The 18,253-nt window shown below is 47.5% G+C and overlaps 2 protein-coding genes across 3 annotated transcripts in view; one reads left to right on the top strand and one right to left on the bottom strand.

Annotated features, from left to right (window-relative positions):
• Window positions 1–5,957: 5,957 nt before the first annotated feature.
• proza (protein Z, vitamin K-dependent plasma glycoprotein a) lies at window positions 5,958–15,554 on the bottom strand. 2 transcript variants are annotated; one of them, XM_061701180.1, is made up of 9 exons: window positions 15,219–15,554; window positions 10,342–10,464; window positions 9,676–9,818; window positions 9,584–9,608; window positions 9,268–9,381; window positions 8,268–8,402; window positions 8,071–8,186; window positions 7,479–7,596; window positions 5,958–6,764 (listed from the first exon to the last, which is right to left on the bottom strand). In XM_061701180.1, the coding sequence occupies exons 1-9, from the start codon at window positions 15,262–15,264 to the stop codon at window positions 6,226–6,228; spliced, it is 1,359 nt and encodes a 452-aa protein (XP_061557164.1). In that variant the 5' UTR covers window positions 15,265–15,554; the 3' UTR covers window positions 5,958–6,225. The 2 variants fall into 2 exon arrangements, with proteins under 2 accessions (XP_061557164.1, XP_061557165.1); XM_061701181.1 differs by lacking the exon at window positions 15,219–15,554 and adding an exon at window positions 11,120–11,213.
• The window catches only part of gpr139 (G protein-coupled receptor 139), a 14,461-nt gene continuing 11,401 nt past the window's right edge, over window positions 15,194–18,253 (top strand). The window contains exon 1 of the mRNA XM_061701182.1: window positions 15,194–15,537. Within this exon, the coding sequence (XP_061557166.1) occupies window positions 15,390–15,537 (148 nt within the window). The 5' untranslated portion in view covers window positions 15,194–15,389. The remainder of the gene's footprint in view (window positions 15,538–18,253) is intronic.

The following is an 18,253-nucleotide window of genomic DNA, read 5'->3' on the forward strand; positions in this document are numbered from 1 at the left end:
CTTTTATTGCTTTATTCGCCCTAAATTTGGCATAAATCCCCGCAAAGCGATGTGACGAGCGGGCCGACGGGAGGCGAGGAGGGGGCGTCTCGCGCAGACTGGCAGCTGACAACTCGAGGCTAATGCGACAGGTGCAGCCCAGGAGAACCACAGCACGGGAAGATGAGGCGGGCGGCGACCGCGGAGATGAACCGCCGGCTCCATATATCATCACCGGCGGCCATTTGTGCACAACAAGGGGGGTCGTTATCGCAGCCACCGTCATCATAAATCGGCGGTAAAAGTGAACGCCTCACGATCGGTAATGGTTGTCTTCGATTACGTGACAACAGTCTAAGGGATTATAATTGGACATATTTGGACCGAGGGAAGCCTGGTGGACTAGGTTGCCTGGTCTGCCTCACAGTCCAGAGGTTCTACAGTCACATGTTTGCGTTTTAAAGGCTACAAAATGCCGTTGTCAACGATACCAACAACCTGAAATGACCGAGAAGACTTCCCGTACCACCCCACAAATCTTAAGACTCTTAAAAGAGAACGCATCGGCTCAGTCGTTAGTCCGAAATTGGTTTGAAGCGCTCGCTTTCTCACTGATAATGCCGCTCCCGAAGACATGTGGAGTACCGCGAGGTTCTATTCACGGACTGCCGTCATTTGGTCTGCTCATGCTGCAAGTTGTCAATAACGTTTTACGTTGCATAATTACGGTATATTCCTGTTACTTGCGGATCGTCTGATAATGCATTGCGGAGTATTGATATAATATTGATCACATGATAGGACGTTCGTAGTCTTCGACTGTAAGCACTATTGGCGAACTGGAAGGCGAAGACCCTCTGAGATGACAGTGGGGGTTTTGTGTGATCTTGGCAATACTCGGTGAATATCTTCTTCTCTGTTTTTCCTGCTCAAAATAGATCGTATCACGCATTAGCCTCCGCGAGGGTTACGTTAAAGCAGCCAATGAGGGATTGCTGCTGCTTCATTCGGTATTCATGGTAGAATAAGAGTGCGGTCATGTGACAGGCAAACTTTGTTGCCGATTTCGAGCTCGTGTATCGATAGGAACAATAGTTTGTGGTGTTTGCGGCAACACAACTGCATCGGTTCCCAGAGACGGACACCGGGATGAAAGCCAGGATGTTTGAACTATGACAGGACGCAGGTGTCCAAAATTAGCAGGAAGAGAGTCTAATTTTAAACGCGCACAAAATGTGTTTCCAGACACTCCTTGCATCTCAAACGGGCTCTTTTCTTCCAGGGCAGCGGCTCCAGTTTCATTTCTGTCAATGTTGCTGGCCGTCCACCTCGTCCCTTTTCTTATGAATTGGGCAGCAGAACCGCGACTGACGTGATTGTGGCAAAGTTTTAAAACAACGTGGCTCGCTATCTCCAGAGATAAGTCCAATTGTTCATAGCAGGATCTGACCTGAGGTTTTTAGAATCCAATTATTCGCCCTTTTAAAATGTACCTACCTACAGGGCAACTTACATTAGCTCCCTCATTTATTTATTCCCTTGTTAGCTATCGTTTGCAGTCTATCAATCATTAGCATAGCACATGAGAGTTATTCTATTTGTAGCATATTCTATTTAGGTTATCATTCAAATTGTCGGCGTTTTTTTCCCCTCTTTCTGCCCAGCTATCATTGCCCCAGCCACTAGCTAGCTATCATTAGCACAACACAGGAGAGTTATTGTATTTACATTAACCTAACGGAAATTATTTAGCGACTTTATATTTACCGACTGGTGATGAATAGAGCGACTTCCAAATCTATGCAATGTGTCTACGATCAACAGTTATTTATATCTGGTCAGTAGAGTTGCACTTTCTGTACTTTTTCATTGGAATACCAGTTAGCAGTTAGCTTAGCTTTGCTTTAATGTAGTTGGGTTTGAGTTTTTTATTTATTTATTTATTTTTTTTGTCCACTTTCTGTGCTCATCAAGGCTACCGTGGATAAAATATTAACAAAGGCGCGCTAACACATGAAAGACGTGATACGGTAAATGCTAGCTGGTGAGTTTGTAGAGTTGTCGACAGTTAGCATCCTCGACTGTCTGTAAGATAATATCGCTCATTTAGATTTGGTCATTGCGGAAACTTTCGTCCGGCTTTTGAGACAATGGAGCTAAGCTAAAGCTAGGAAGCTAATGTGAGTCTTAACTAGTATGACGGCGTGAACCCTGCGGCTGTTGCTTACCTCTTCAGTGGTCGTGACCTTTCAAGTAGCCCAACCTCGCAGATGGCTGCCACATATAAAAGGGCACTCGGACAGTTTATTCCCTTTTTTTGTGTTTATTTTCATTTTGAGCTCAAATCATTGCATACAAATGATTGAAACGCTTCGAGAAGCGTCCCTCACGTGAACCTCCACGTACACACGCGCCACGTCTGATTAGGTCAGTCGTGTTCTGCACGTGAGCTCCTCATGTTTCTCCAAACAGGATTTAACCCTTGCTAGGTCAGGCTGAGGTCAGTGGAATAAAGGAGACCGCAGGATTTATCTTCCTCCTCTATCACCAAAACACCGTGACCGTATGTTGAAAGCGACTCAGGGGCGGGGTGGCAATTGGGAAATTTGGTACCAAGAACCGAACGGCCGGAACTGGATCTGAGCTCTGGACGGGATCCATCCGTCCGTAGAAACTGCATTTGATCCCGCATTCACTCGTCAGTTTGTATTTATATACAATGCAAAATATACAAAGTTCAAAGGAATATGTCCATTTCAAATCCATCCGTAAACATATAGCGGCACTAAAATTCCAATGCTTACGTCTTTCCCGTGAGCCTCGTTCATTCTGTGTATGCTAATTAGCCAGTGTTAGCATGCTAAGCCTCGGCTCTGGTTGCCTTCCGTTGTTTCCCCACCGGCGTGTTCGCAAATCCCCCTGTGAGAATGCTGACTTGAAGCGTTGACTTCAATCCCCTCGCCCGCTTCCAGCGAGCGTGTCTGGAATTTCAGCGGCGAGGTTACGTAAAAGACTGCAGCCTGCCTCTCTTGTTCTGCATCAGACCGGGCCTCGACCTCCAGCTCTCAAGGGTTGCGTCCACGCTCATTGCGCAATTACCCAATCAAGTGGGAGCTGGCATGGGGCACAGATTGACTGGGGGGTTGGGGGCAATCACACTGTTAACCCCCCCCCCCCCCCCCCCCCCCGTGTGGAATCAGACGCCACGCAGACAGATAATCCCCCACAAAGAGTCTGTTTTGAGGCTGCGTGCATACGTGTTATGCATATATTTAGTAGCACTTGCAGCATTTGGGGTCACAGCATGGGCACGGATTACCGATTTAGCTTTGTCGCCCACGACTGGCGCGCTTTCACCTCACGCCACGACATCATCATCACGTCAAGTTCCAGCACAGTGAAAAAGTCCAAAAAGTGTCCGCTCCCCCATGAAATACATTTGAAAGAATTGAAAGCTCATTCGTCCGCTTCAGCCCCCCCCCCCAAAAAACAGAATTCAACATCATCAAAGAGAATGGACAGAAATAAACCGTTTTGAATCGAGTCGAGTCGCGAGTGCCTAGTACTACTACTGCTATTACCAACACTAACCCCACTGTCAATAGTACTACTATCACCACCATCATTAATGCTACTATCAACACCACCTTTACTACTAGTGCCACCAACACTAACCTGACCACGGCCACTACAACTACTACCACCAGCAACACGACTACTACTACTACTACATCACCACCATTTCTAGCACCGCCACCACACCACTACCACAACTAGTAACCGTAGTAGTGCTTCTGTAGGTGATGGAGGAATTGATCGTGCTCTCGTGTTTGAGCCACGAGAGCTGGAAGAGAACGTTCCACCAGCTGCATCCGCCACGATATCCTAACGACGGCGCCCGCTTGTTCCTCCAGTTCGTCTTCCTCCGTCAACGAAGCAGACGCGCGCTTCGCTAACAGTTTGGCCCGGGCGGAGGTCTGCAGTCAACTGAAAGATATTCTAGTTACGGCATTGGCACAGTGACAAGTCTCACGATGGCATACGAGAACGGCACACTGGCAACGCCGCCTGACTGTTGCACATCGCAGAAGGTTGTGCTGTCTATTTTCCACGACGATATCAACGGCGCTCGCGACAGGAACGAGACGGAGCGGACTCGGCGAAGGAAGGAGCGCCTCTTATAAATCAGCGGTGGAGAGAGCGTGAAGGAGCAGGCCCATTTTTGGGCGCAAGGAGCCATCTCCTAGGCCAGCGTCATGGCAACAGCCGACGTGGGCCCCCGGCATTCAGCGCTGGCCTTTTCAGAAGTGGCAGGCCAGGTCGTTTTGTTTTTTCGGGGAAAGTTGAGCGTCTCCTACGTTCCTTGTTGCTCTCATTCTTCCGTTCCCTTGGCGTTTCTCGTGACGTGACCACGAAAGGCAGGAAGGGCTGTGAGAAGACTGCCGAGTGGGAATCTGTGGGAAAATGTTGCCAAACAACACAGGGTGACTGGCACGGAGGGCAACCAGAAACTCTTAGGGAAAGACTTGATTAGTCGATAGTGCCGGTTATGTGGCGTGTATTACGTGTGCATCCGTCACCAGCCGCTTGGTTGAATGCATTTTTGTGTTTAATTCCTATATGATCCATTGAATGGCTCATATCGTACTCAGTCCCTCCATTTTGTTTTGCAAGTCGCCATCAATTCAATATATTTGCTGTTTTCGTCACGACATTAATGCTTCATATTCGACAAAAAAATATTTCGGGGAGACCAAAATCCTGTTAACAGGCAGATTAACAGATGAACAAAGGATTAAAAAAGAAAATCTCCTTGGTGGACGTAAAAAAATACACTTCACGACCATCTTTGCATATTTGTACAGGGGTGTAAACATGTTTTTATGAGTGCTCTGTATTGATGGAAATATGAGGTATGAGTCTGCTCATCAGTTATAATTTGTCATCCATCGCTCATCGGCCGCTAAAGTTTCAGAGGCATTTTATTAAAATAGATACTCACACATTTGCAGTGGTAATGATTAACATTATTTATTCAGTCATTGGCTACTGAGCAATTTGACTAATGTGTAACATACCAAAAAAATGTAATTGAATTGTGATTTAAAAAGAATGCACTCTTTTGTTATAAAATAAAATGTAAACGAATATGAAAATGCACAAATATAACTGACTGCTACATACTGAGGTGAGACATCTAATATTTCAACATTGAAAGAAAAACTGGAGATCATGGAGTGGTTTTAAAATTGTGCAAAAAATAATGAATTATTATTTTAAATATTTAACAAATATTAGAATTTCCAGAAATTTGCAGGAAATTCTAAGTGCAACACACTGAAAGGTGTTTCCAATATTTATTCATTTTCTGTACCGCTTATCCTCACTAGTATTAAAAACAAGTGGCGTTATATGTCGTTAATTTCACTTATATAAAATATCATTAATTAAACGATGACTTAAAATATTTTTTTAAAACAAAACTAAATACAATATCTAATTTACAGGTTTTTTTGACTGCAACATGGGCTGTTTTTAGTGTTTCAATATTTAAAAAAGACTGTTGTAGTCATTGAGTTTATTTCAATTATAGAAAATTAAATAAGAAATATAACGAACTATTTTAAATTTTAAAAAATTGAATTTTGAAACTTACTGGAAATTCTAACGGCAACATACTAAGGTATTAGTAATATTTCAATATTTGAAAAAAAAGATGTTTGGTTTCAGTTCTAAAAATGAAATGAAACATCATTTAAGTCTAATCATGTAAAAAATTATGTAAAAACATTTTTAAAAATAATTTCAAGAAATTAACTGGAAAGAGAGGTGTTTCTAATATGCACTTTATTTCAGTCACGAACTGAAATTTAAACAGTTGAAAAAAAGATAAATATTAAAACGTTCTAAAAATGTATATGAATTCTAATTGCAAGACGCGCAGAGCTGTTTGGAATGTTTCCACAAAAAATAGACTGTGAGATGACGTGTCGTTTATTTCAGTTCTGAGATTACATGACATGCATGTGAACAAGTAAGAGGTCAGTCACACGGGAACGTTCACTTCTAAAGTGGTTACAAGTTACAAGTCAGTGCATTATTTTTACGATATTGGAGCGCCGCCTTGTGGATAAACGATGAAGTGTGCAACATCGGGATAATATATTGGGGTTGCTGAGAATGTGTTAAATGGACAAGACAGGCGCTGTCAAGATGGCTTCACCTTGCATGTTGCAATGTATTCCACTAGAGGGAGCTCATGAGCGACTGCAGCCAGCCAAGATGGCGCGAGACTTTCTGAAAGATGAACCCTTTGCTGCAATTGGCCCCCGGCGGCTGGCTGACCACGCCGGTGAGGAAGAACGCCTCCCCGTACAAGGTGAGCAGCGGGCTCCCGCCGCCGAAGCCGCAGTCGGCGTTGGCGCGGGCGGCCGTGCAGCCCATTTTGTTGTTCACCAACCCGCGGTGCGTCTCCAGGCACCGGGGCAGGCCTTCGTACGCCAGCCCGTTGAGCGTGAGCGCGCCCTGGAAAGAAGACTCCGGCGGCCGGGGGTCTTTCCAGCCCGTCGCCGCGGCGGGGAGATCGCCGCTCATCAGCACGCTGTCGGCGAAGTCTCTCTCGGGGAGGCAGGCGGCCGTCGCCTCCTTCCCGAAGACGATGCGGCCGCGCAGCTCCACCACGGCCAGGTCGTTCTCGGGGCGGCCCGCCGCGTAGCGGGGGTGCGGGTGCGTCACCTTCACGTTCAGCGTCTGCTCGCCGTCCTCGTTGGTCATCTTACGCTTGCCTGGAGGGAGACGCCCGCGACAGGTGAACATCCCGAAACTGTCTTTCTCAAAGTGGAGTACCACTCGTTGGAATGCGTTTTTTTTGTTTTTTTTGGGTGGTACGCGAAAGTATGACTTTATCACAAGAGAATTATGACATTCCATCACTTTTATGTCAACAAAAAACATTATTACATGACACGTATAAGGGCGTTTTCCCCCCAAATTATGATTTTTCTTGGAAAAATAACTATTTTTCTCACGATTGTTTTTTTTGAAAAAACTCCCAACTTGAATCCTGTACGTTTTTTTTCCAATTCAAAATGTCCGCTTACCCTAAAAATATGAAATGTTGTTTTTAAACTTTATTTTTTTTTTTTTAATAGTTTTTCCGTACATTGTACGTACAATATATACTGTTTAACTGAATCGTTTAAGTACAGCTTTTTTTTTTTTTCTATATTGAATCGCATTGTTAATGTTCAAACAGTGCATAATGTTACAGTGGCTTTCAAAAATATGAATTATGTACTTTTCGGAACCCAACCGCCACCTTGTTTTTGAAGACCACAAAGGCCTACTACACTACTGTCTTTTAACATGGGTCAGGATGGTGGTTGGACCGTGAAGAATTTCTTTCTTTGTGTCAAAAGTGCGACGCACTGTTGGAAAGCACTCGGCAACTGTTTTCACGGGCGCAAGGTGTCTTTGACGCGCTCGCGTGTCCTCCTCACCCACGGCCACTTGGAAGGCGTCGTACTTGCTGGCACACTGCGCCGAGGTCAGCACCAGGTTCTCCTTGAGGATGACTCCGCCGCAGAAACCTCCCGACTCGGAGCTCTTGAGGAGCGCCTGCCGGCCGCATGGACGCGCACACACGCACGCACGCACGCACACACACACACACACACGACAGCAGCGCCGCCGCCACGGTAAGCGCTCAATTCACTTCGCTTACTGCAGACGTCATGAAATTGAGCAAAAGTTGCGTCCCCGATCACAGTTGTTGTGCAAATTTGACAACATTAGGCATTAGTTTTATTACCAAATAAATTCATCGACTGCTTTTGCTCAAATTCACTTCCTAATTGTTTTTTTTAATCAGTTTATTTGAAAGGGGACAATGCAATTTAGGTAAAAGAATGTTCAAATAATGTGATTTCTTACTTTTTCATTGATTTGAACTTATTTCATTCGCCCTCAATCGAGAAACCTTTGCGCTCACCCATTTATGTATATATAATCTACTCATTAGCATTTTGCCATTTTCGTCTGTGTTGTGAAGCCAGCGTCCTGGAGCTTCCGGTGGGTTTGTGCGCATTGTACCTGCCAGGGACATTCTCCCGAGGCGCAGGCGAGCCCTTGAAAGTCGCTGCGGACGTTGGCCGACTGTCTGTCCTCCCAGCGACTCAGACCGTTCACCTTCCCGCAAGGATAGCGGACTGAGGAGGAGGACGAGAAAGTGTGTGCGACTGCAGAATTGACTTCCCTCCTAACGGCGGAGGTCAAACCGTTGACATTACCCGCGGGCTCGCACTTGTTCTTGTCCGTCGGATGGAGCTTCCACCCTCTTGCGCAGGAGCACTCGTAGGAGGTGTAGCCCGGTTTGCAGAACTGGGAGCAGCCCTTGCCCTTCTCCACCACGCACAGAGTTTGGTCTGCGGGATCGAGCAAAGACACGGCATCGGCTTTATCTGGCAGGACCATTCATTTTCTTAGAGAGGTGCTAGATTACAAAAACTGATTACGTGTTGCCAACATGGTAATGTCGTCTCTTAATCTAGCGATTTTTTCCAATTAATCGAGTTCATTTATCAGGATGATTTGGTTTTGTTTTTAATCATGTATTTTAGAGAGGTGCTAGATTACAAAAGAATACGTGTTGCCAACAAGGCGATTTGGTCCCTAAATCTAGCGACTTTTCCAATTAATCGAGTTTGAGATTACGTGTCGCCGGCACGGCGATTTGTTCCCTATATCTAGCAACCTTTCTGATTAATTGAGTTCATTTATCATGATGATTTTGTTTTGTTTTTAATCAACTATTTTAGAGTGGTGCTAGATTACAAAAGATTACACGTTGCCCACATGGCGAATCGGTCCCTATATCGAGGGACTTTTCCAATTAATCGAGTTGATTTGTCAAGATGTTTTTTTTTAAATCTTTTTTTGGTTTGTTTGTTTTACAGGGGTGCTAGATTACAGCGCCCCTAGTGAGTTTAAGTAGTATAGAAAATGGAAGGATGGGAATTTTGGAACATTTTAAAATGTTACATTTCTTAATGGACAGTTATCCAAGAGGAAGCACTTACTGTACTTGCTTAAAACCTGTATTTCTCTGATTTCTGTGGCAGTATATGCTCAGGGGGGAAGAAAAACAGTAAGAAACTTGCTTTGAAAAATGTCACTGTCATTTACTTTTTTGTATATGCAAAGGGGGAAAAAAAAAGTCGATTTTATTTTAGGGCCATGTTTGCCCAGTTCTTCGGACAAAGTGAATTGGAAACGACGAGCAGGCCTGACCGGTTTCGCAGTGGACCCCCGAGAAGCCCGCCTTGCAGACGCAGTCGTAGCCTCCCACGCTGTCGGAGCACAGGGCGCCGTTCTTGCAGGGGTTCTCCACGCACTGGTCTCCGTCTGACCACACGGGAAACGGAGCAGCGTCACACGGAGGCTTGCGGAATTGCGGGAATTTCCAAAGTTGGGGAAACCAGGAACGTACAAATGTGAAGGTTGGCTGAAAATGTCTACACTCAAGCCTGAATATGACACCTTTCGATCTTAAGCTTCCTGGAAACGCCGACGGGAGGCGACGCGAAAAAGCAAGCGCAGCACTTACCGATGTAGACGGACCAGAAGATGTCCTGCAAGAGAAGGTGAAGGCGGTCAGCGAGCGCTCGAAGGAGCTGGCGGCGAGCGTGCCGACCTCACCGTGCGGTACGAGTCCTGGAAGTGCTTCCGGGCCTCCTCGTACGTGCACACCCTCTCCATGCAGGCCTGCTCCAGCGTGGGCGGCGGCGAGCTCCGCTTCGGGCGGGACATCAGCGAGCTCGCCTGCCGCTTGTCCAAGAACACTACGAGAGGACGAGGAGAAGGTGGTTACTTCGTCAGCCCTTCTGCGCTCATTTCCTTTGCGTTGTCTGCTCTCGTGCGATACGTAGATCGGTGATTTCCAACCTTTACGGGGCGGAGGCGCATATTTCACAAAAAGCGCACCCACAAACCAAAAACGTCACAAAAGGTTGATTCGCAGTAATGACTGTATGCGCTTCCTGCCATCTAGTAGAAGAGCGTCTTATTTGTTCCGTCTTGTCACTTCGCCTCACTGGCATAAACGGAGGAACAAAGACACATTCTTTCTCGTGCATGCATCATTTTTGGAGCGGTTAAGTCAAATTTGATCATTTCCCACAGCGCACCAGAAGATCGCTCGTGGCACATGACTGGTTGGGAATCGCTTACGGAGATGGTATTTATACTTTCTTTTGCGTGTTTTTCTTCTGTCAAAGCACTTAGTCGAGGTGTTTTAATGAACTCGTATCGGTGTGAAGACGTCTGTGCCACGTGACGGGCTTCTTTCATTCCCGCCCTCCTCACCGGTTTGCGGGGGGGCGCCCAGGGCGGCCACGGCCCCCGCCAGCAGACACGCGAGAGCGCCCATTGGTGCTGACGTGAGCATGGCGACGCAGAAGATGCGCGGGGATCGGGCCTCGTCCGCTCCTAGACACAAGAAGACGAGAAATGAGACACACCCGACGGGCAAAAAGGAAGCGTGCAGCCTATCAGCAGTTAGGGGACAAAAGAAGTCCGAAAAGAGGTTGCAATTATTGCACATCGAAATTGAAACTGCATCAATTCAGTCACGGTTGATGGCAGTTCTTTAAAAAGGAGGCAAATTAAGCTTGCCGGTGAAATTTCAAGATCAACAAATTTTGTCCTAGTTTATAACTATTTCATTATTTATTATCATTTTAGCAAAACACAACACATCGCATATTTATATATATATATATATATAAAAAAAAAGAAGTTGCATAAAACTATTTTGTTAGACAATGTGACATGAATACCGTGCATCCATTTCACGAATGTCATGATGATAAAAGACATAAATGTAGTTTATTCTGGGTGCATTTTGATGACAGCTGCCTCGTTTGTTGACTTGCACTTTACTTTCGCTTGTATGCACATCAGACCCAAAATAACGAGCAAATAACGTGTCGCATTGCAACCATGTGTCATAATATTGCTGCCTTTAGCCTTTAGCATTAGCCCGCACGAACAAAGATGGAGGCCACCAATCGTAAACAAACGAGGGAGGAAAACTCGTCAATGGCTTCATGTGACATTCGGGTGAATTCTTCTCACTACTCACCTCCACCGAACAGAAGGTTCGGAAACGGAAACACAAACACAAACGCGACGAGACGAGACGGGAACCTGCGGACCTGTTGATGACGCCCAATAATAAATAATCATACGACGGATGCGTGACGGCGCCTCGTTGTTTCTTCAGGCCATGGATTTTGGGCGCTGTCATGTCGGGAGATGACCGACAGAGGGCGCTGCAGGGCAACCATCAAAACTGGAAGGCAGGGCTCACTCGACGACTCCTGTCGATATTATTTTCAAGAAAAAACAAATACTTACAAATATATGTGTTATTAATATTCTTTTCAAATGTGAATAAATACCTATATTTAGATAATATTCCATTTTATTTTGTAATATTTTATGGTGTTCATTTTTATTCTGTCAATAAAAATAAAACTTGCTCATTTAAAACTACACTAGTTTTATTCTGTTGTTGAATTGTATTTATTTGCTGTTATTTTTAATACAAATTGAAACTAAAGGAATCATTTTAATAAATACATCTCATATTACTTTCACCATTTTCAACTAAGATGCAATGGCAAATAATTGCAACGCAGTATTTTACAGTTACCTTTTTGTCTGCGCGACAAAAATCCGGATGATTTGACTTATCAGCTTGCATTTGGAGTTGCTGCATAGTTTGATGTCAAACATTGCTGCCCGCGACTCTTATGATTAAACACGCACTGAAAACAACGGCAGCTCTCGATGGCCTTATAGCCATGGCTATTTGTGTGCTACAACTTACGCTGTTTATTGCAGAGATTTTGTTCCGGAGCCAACCGTAATATAGAGTGATCTTATGCATTTTTATTATTTAAAGTACTTTCACCCCCCGCCACATTTATATTTAATAAAACACCTTTAAAAAAAAAATATTCCTTAGTAGCTCTCCTCACTCTCTCGCTGTCCCCCGAAACGTGAGAATAATGTAGAACATCTCTTTGAGAAAACGAAAAGAAGACTCGCTCGCATAGTCCTCCAAATAAGAGGCACGGCGTGCTTGCTTCAAGCTATTTCATTGTCACGCCCGATTGAAGTTTACTGTAAAACTGCCACACGTAAAAAAAAAAAGAGAATGTTTCAACACTTAAAAGGTTCAACGCAATTATTTTGTTGAATCAAAGTCAGCTAGCCTAGTGCTAGCATACTGTATCATGTGAGAAGCCATAGAAAATTTGCATAGATTTGACACTACTGCTACTTCAACACATACGGCGCAGCGACGCATACAAACAGAGCATCCAACGATACTCGTGGGAATATATTTCCCCCGTTCTGTGGGAACAATTTTTATCGGCCGTATGCGGAACGCCATGTGACCAAAACCCGGAAAACAGGTTAGCTGACTGAGCGTCTACGCTACGCTATCGAGCATGACTACATTTGATGACCTAATTGTTTGAAGCTGAACTTGCTAAAGTTTGGTTTTCTTTATGGCTGGTGTCTTCGGACAAAAGTTAAAGACGTGCGGCCCCGGGAGGACTCCCGCCCCCGCCCCCGCCCCCCCCCCCCGGCTGGTCTTTCCGGCCCGAGGTGCAAATGAACGTTACTGCTGTGACTCCCCCCAGCGAGAGCGCTGAGATCCGCTGTTGTGTTTCTACATGTGACGACTGTGAAAACACAAGCAGCAAGCGCCGTTCGTTCCACGTCGTCACCATTTTTTCCTCCCACTTCTGTTTTATTCACATCCGATATCGTCTCACCCATTCCTCCCTTCTCACTCCTCTTCATTCGTTTTCAATTCCTGTAACAACTGGCTGACCCATTCTTCTTCCATGCTTTTTTTTGGTTGTTTTTTTGTGTGGTCACGCTACCCCCATGCATAACGGAGGCGCGCGTCAATATTTAATAAATGTTTGAAAACCTTGACAAACATGACAACACTCACATGCAAAATTATCCTGCGCATTTACTTTCTTCACTTTCGTGGTTCCTACGCTTTTATTTTCATTGAATGTCACACGATGTTAAGTCAACACACGGTTTTGATTTGAGGAGCGAGCGCGCGGCGTAGGGGCTTGCAGTCGGCCGCTAACTTTAGCGGCTAGCCGACGAATATAAAAGTGGTGCTTTGGTGCCGTCCTGTGGCATCTATAGGCAATAATAAACCTTTTCCAGGGGTGTGACTTGCTCCCAGATTGTCGTTATTTTCAGCCCTGATGAACGGATCTTGTTTTGAAGCCTGAAAAATGTCAAATGTGGCGAAAATAAATTCAGTTTAGCATTTTTTTTTTTTTATGCGACTTCTCCTCCTGGATTGTTCCACCGGCGACGATAACGCCGTACGTCCCACGCTCGCCCCGGCCGACCCGCGATGGGGTCAAGGGGTCAATCGACGCGCAAGAAAGATCAGCCGGCCTGCATTGCGCTTTGCGAACAGCTCGCACGCGAACGCGGCCGCGCACGAACGCACGCGATGCAATCGCGCCGCCATCGCAGCGCCACAAAATTGTCTGTAATCGCGTCGTTTGGTGACATGCGCCAGCGAGAACGTCGCATGAAGTCGCGGTGAGCGGGCCGAGGTCGGGAGTGCTTGCTCGCTCTGTCCCACTTTTGGACATTTCTTCCTTTTTTTGGGGGGGGGGGGGGGGGGGGGGGGAAATCCATATCAATTAACGCCAGCTGGACATCATTTATTTAAGTCTTAATCGCGGTGCCCCAGTCCCCTGAAGCGAAATTATCGGCCGGCGTGTAGAGAGGAGGTGTGAGTGCGCGTGACACACTCCTTTCCTCACTCCTTCCTTGACACACTTGCACCCTCTCGCCTTTTTCTTCTTGCCTGGTGCTCGTTTGCAGAAATCATCTGAGATGGGCGTCATTATCGTTTCCGTACGCCAGCGCTTCCGCATGATAGATGACCCTCGAGAAGTCTTATAAGCGAGCTGCTTACAATGGACCCTCGACCTCACACATATGTGTGTGTGTGTGTGTGTCACATGATTAAAGTCGTTAAAATTACAACGGTTCAAAGAGTTCTCGAAGTCGCAGATGTGCACGAAAGACCCGAAGAACATTCGGCGAGAGGAAACCTCTCGCAAGGCGAAGAGTCGTCTCTTGCGTTGCGAGCGAAGCTTTTTCCCCCCGCTGAGATTTTGCGAGAAAGTTCAATTCCGCAGCATTCAAGCAAGCGAACATACAGGAATTGTGTGATTTTCTTTGAAACCTTTCCTTCAAACCTCCCCAAATGAAGTTCTGAACTCGCCCAAACTGGTTCCATTCAGGGGCGGGGTCGCGCTCAGCACGACCTTCTCTGCTGACATCAGAGCAAAATCAAAAGCGCTGAGCTACAACCTCCATTTTTTACCCCCTTGAAATTGTTTTCTTTTATTCCCAATAGACTTCATTTCATAGCATTTCTCTTGGCCGCACTGCTAACAGTCTTTCATTTTGTTGTCCAATGCGATTGCAGCCTTTGTGTGTCGCCATGTCAATCAAATCTTCCCATTATTTCAGTATCCATAGATTTTTGGAATGTAAAATGAGTGCCTTGGCGCCGTCAAGATTCCCTCCCTTTTCCCACACCCACGACTGCTCCGATTGCTGGAAATGTTCAACCCGTCCAGCACTCGGGGGGGGGGGCCCCTTAAATGATTTGGCATGTTTGTTTTTTTTGTAAAAGAATATTACATTTAAAAAAAAAATGTTTTTACATTTTTGTGGGATTGTTTTTTCCTTTTTTTTCAGGGGGAACCAACCTTGGAAACGCTTAGTGATGAGTTATCCCTGACTGTTCCATAATTTTGGGGGTTGCTTTAAAAAGAATTTGCAACGAACGGCGTCAACTTATTTCAACTTTTCCATCTGATCGCCGCGATGTGACCGGCGACGCTACCAGCCGATGCTAACTTCCACTCCATCTTTCTCCACGTTCACTCGTCTGCCTCGCCGTCGTCACGTGTCTTCCCTCGTTCCTCCTCTCTCTCTCTCTCTCTCTCTCTCTTTCTCTCCTCGCTCTCCCAACAATACTCTCCTCCGTCGCACCCTCACGCAGCATCCTCCCCTCCCCTCCCCTCCCCTCCCCTCCCCTCCCCTCGCACTCGCACTCGCACTCATCTCTCCTCCTTCCTCCTCCCTCATCCGCCGGCACATCTCACCTTTCGCATCCCACCACGTCCCGCCTCCGTCTCGTCTCACCTCCATCGGCTCCTTTCCCCGCTTACCGACCGACCGACCGACCGGCGGACGGCGAGCGGAGGCGACCGATCAGTTTGCCGGCGCCGTCCGGCTTCTCGACACCGAGCGCGGCTGAGGAAGAGGACGCGGCCATGGAGCACAGCCACATCTTCCCCGTCGCCACCCCCAACGGGAGCAGCTGGCGCGTCGGGCAGCATCCCTGGGCAGCGGCCCCCGGGTGCCCCCTCGGGCCGCTGCCCGTCGTCTACTACAGCGTCTTGCTGTGTCTGGGCCTGCCGGGTGAGAAGCGTGCGCACGAGTCTTATGTGCGGCTTTGCACGTGGCTTCCAAAGTTGATTTTGATGTGTGTGTGTGTGTGTGTTTGTGTGAGTGTGTGAGCGTGCGCGCGCGCGCGTGTCAGACTGACCTTGTGGCAATCACATGCGCATGCGCCTGAATACTTTGTCGCTCTGTCGTTACGGTCTCGCCGCTTTGATTGCGAGTATTCAGCATTCGCATGAAAGAAGAAAGATTTCAATAAGCGTGACCGTGATGTCAAGTCAAGCTTGCAGGAAGCCCCCCCCCCCCCCCAAAAAAAATCGCCCCAACACCTCGAAGAGCAGAATATTTTCACTCAGCTCGGCTTCGACCTCTGCGACAAGTCAGCGTTCGCAGCCGATGAATTCATGCCGATCAGTTCGTTCGCAGTCGTACTGCCCAATTCACTCGGCGAGTCGCTTGCGAAAGGTTACCCGAAGCGAAGTGTTGCGTCCGTGTGGGCGGCAGGGGCCGAAGCGCGTGGAGGTCAGATGAAAGAGGAAGACGGCGCAGCCAGTTCGTCATAAAAATCCCAAAAGGCTCGGCCGACGAGCTTAAGTTTCTCGCTTCGTTGTTTTGTTTTTGCTACAATTCGGCGCAGTTTCCCCACATTTTGAGGACGTCGTCGTCGTTCATTTCACGGTGACATTCGGTCGGGGGTTCCGGCCTTCCTGTGTGGCGTTCGCAAGTTCTCCTGGCGCTTGCGTGGCTTTTCTCCGGGAACTCCGTTTTCAATCCCGCATTCCAAGAACGTGCATGTTAGGTTCATTCAAGACTCCAAATTGTCCATAGGTGTGAACGCGCGTGTCTAAATGCGCCCCGCGATCGGCTGGCAAGCAGTCCGGGGTGCGTGCCCGCCTCTCGCCCAAAGTCACCTGGGACGGGCGACCCACGTGTCGAAAACGGACGGACGGAAGAGGTGTACAATCGGGCGCGGTTCCAAATCAGGATCTTCGGGCCCGCCGAGTACTGACAGCCGTTCCGGTCCATCCCGAGATCGATGTTTAAAAGAACCGTGAAGATTTTCGGACGTTTCGTTGATGTCTGTCCTCTTCCTGTCAGCCATTTTGGAAATGACATCATTGGCGGATGTTGGCCAATGTGTCAGAAGCAGAGACCTGCGATTGAATTTCTTGCTTTGGAAGAACAAGAGCCAAGCGCCATTCCCAGGATGAACCGCCGGAGACGCTCTGCCGATCGTTAGCTTGCCACGCAAAGCGAGCGCTTGCCGGGCCAATCGCGAGGCTCGTGTAGACAAACAAGCATTCACACGCGCTTTCGCACCTTCGGACAATTGGGAGTCTTCACCGCATAAATGCGAGGAAGTCGGACGGGTGCGCATGCCCGACTGTAAGGCAGACGCGCCAATCCTACTCCCATGATTTCCGACGGGAACATTTGTTGTAAATCCGCACGACCGCGGAGGCGAGCCATCGTCCCACACGGGCGGGGATCAATGGGAACAGCGGCGTATTGGAGTCGGCGGGACTGCCTCGCACTCAGAAGTCCCAGGTCGGAATCTCTGTCGATACACTAATTACACCGAAACCGGTTTCTTTCTGTCCATTCTCGATTAATGGCATTTCAATTCCGACTTCGACTTCAAAGTCGAGGCGCCGCTGTACGTACGTACGTCGTCTCTTTCGGTCCAGAAGTCGGATGTTTTTCGGATTCAGGCCGCAGCGCAACATTAAAAAGGCAATTCTGTCTGCCCGTGCCGAACAGGAGTTCTTTTGTGCACAAGTTAAAGACCTCTTTTCACATCTCCCTCGTGATTCCTCCCAAGATGCCGCAGGAACAATCGCCTCTGTCGCCGGCGTTTTATTCCATCGCGCCAAACGCGACGGCGGCCGGCTGTTTGTTTAATCAGCGTAACCTGAGAGAGTAATGGCATCCCGCAACAGTTGTCTGAATTAATGGCCGGCTTGAGTGCGGCGGGCTGATACTTGGCGGCAGCCGGTGCAACTTATTCAATCATTATGACGCCGCTCGTCACTCTCCAGCCGGGCGCATAAATGTTTCATGAACGCGCGCCGACGATCGATCGCGGCTGTTCGCTTCGCGGGGACCCCGCGTTTCCCGTTTCCCGTTGCGTCAACTGACAAGGCTTTGTGGTTACTACGCAATCTGGAGATGAGCTCTCACATATGCTCTCAAAATTGCAGAGGGCTGTGCATTCAAGGGGAATAACGGCTTTCCTTTTGCAGGCTATCTAATGTTAATCCCACGCCGAACTGAACTCTTAATCTAAAGCCCGATACCCACGATAAAGACAATCGATATGGCCCCTTTTCAACCGAGCATGTCAAACGCCAGACAATCTAATGTTTCATAAGATTATCCTGTGAAATTATCCTTGGGGCCGAGGTGCGTAAGATTACCAGGCCTAACCCGAAGTCGTTTTTTTTGTGCTATAAAAGTGATTTCCCCCGATTTCCTCTGCTGGGTATCAAACCCGAATCCTAACCCTCAAAAGTAACCCGTAACCCGTAACGTGCACTCAGCGCTGCCTGTGGATGGCGGCGGTTACCTGAATTCCGAGCCCGCGTTGTCACGTCTGCGTGTCTCATCTGACCTTTTTAGGGAGGTCACGTTGATCGCGCCAACGTAAGGGCGGCTGAGGGTGGCGGGAAATGGGATTACGTGGCGTCAAGTAGCGGGAAATGATTACTGTGTGACAAGCGAGCGCGAACGCGCC

The sequence above is a fragment of the Phycodurus eques genome, chromosome 16 (assembly GCF_024500275.1).
Source record: "Phycodurus eques isolate BA_2022a chromosome 16, UOR_Pequ_1.1, whole genome shotgun sequence".
Taxonomy (NCBI): Eukaryota; Metazoa; Chordata; class Actinopteri; order Syngnathiformes; family Syngnathidae; genus Phycodurus; species Phycodurus eques.

Excerpts from the sequence above, each read along its gene's own strand:
- proza (XM_061701180.1), bottom strand. The coding sequence starts at position 15,264 with ATGGAGGTGAGACGAGACGGAGGCGGGACGTGGTGGGATGCGAAAG. Across the intron at positions 8,403-9,267 it reads GGGGGTCCACTGCGAAACCG|ACCAAACTCTGTGCGTGGTG; the intron begins GTCAGGCCTGCT and ends TCGATCCCGCAG. Across the intron at positions 8,187-8,267 it reads GAACAAGTGCGAGCCCGCGG|TCCGCTATCCTTGCGGGAAG; the intron begins GTAATGTCAACG and ends CCTCCTCCTCAG.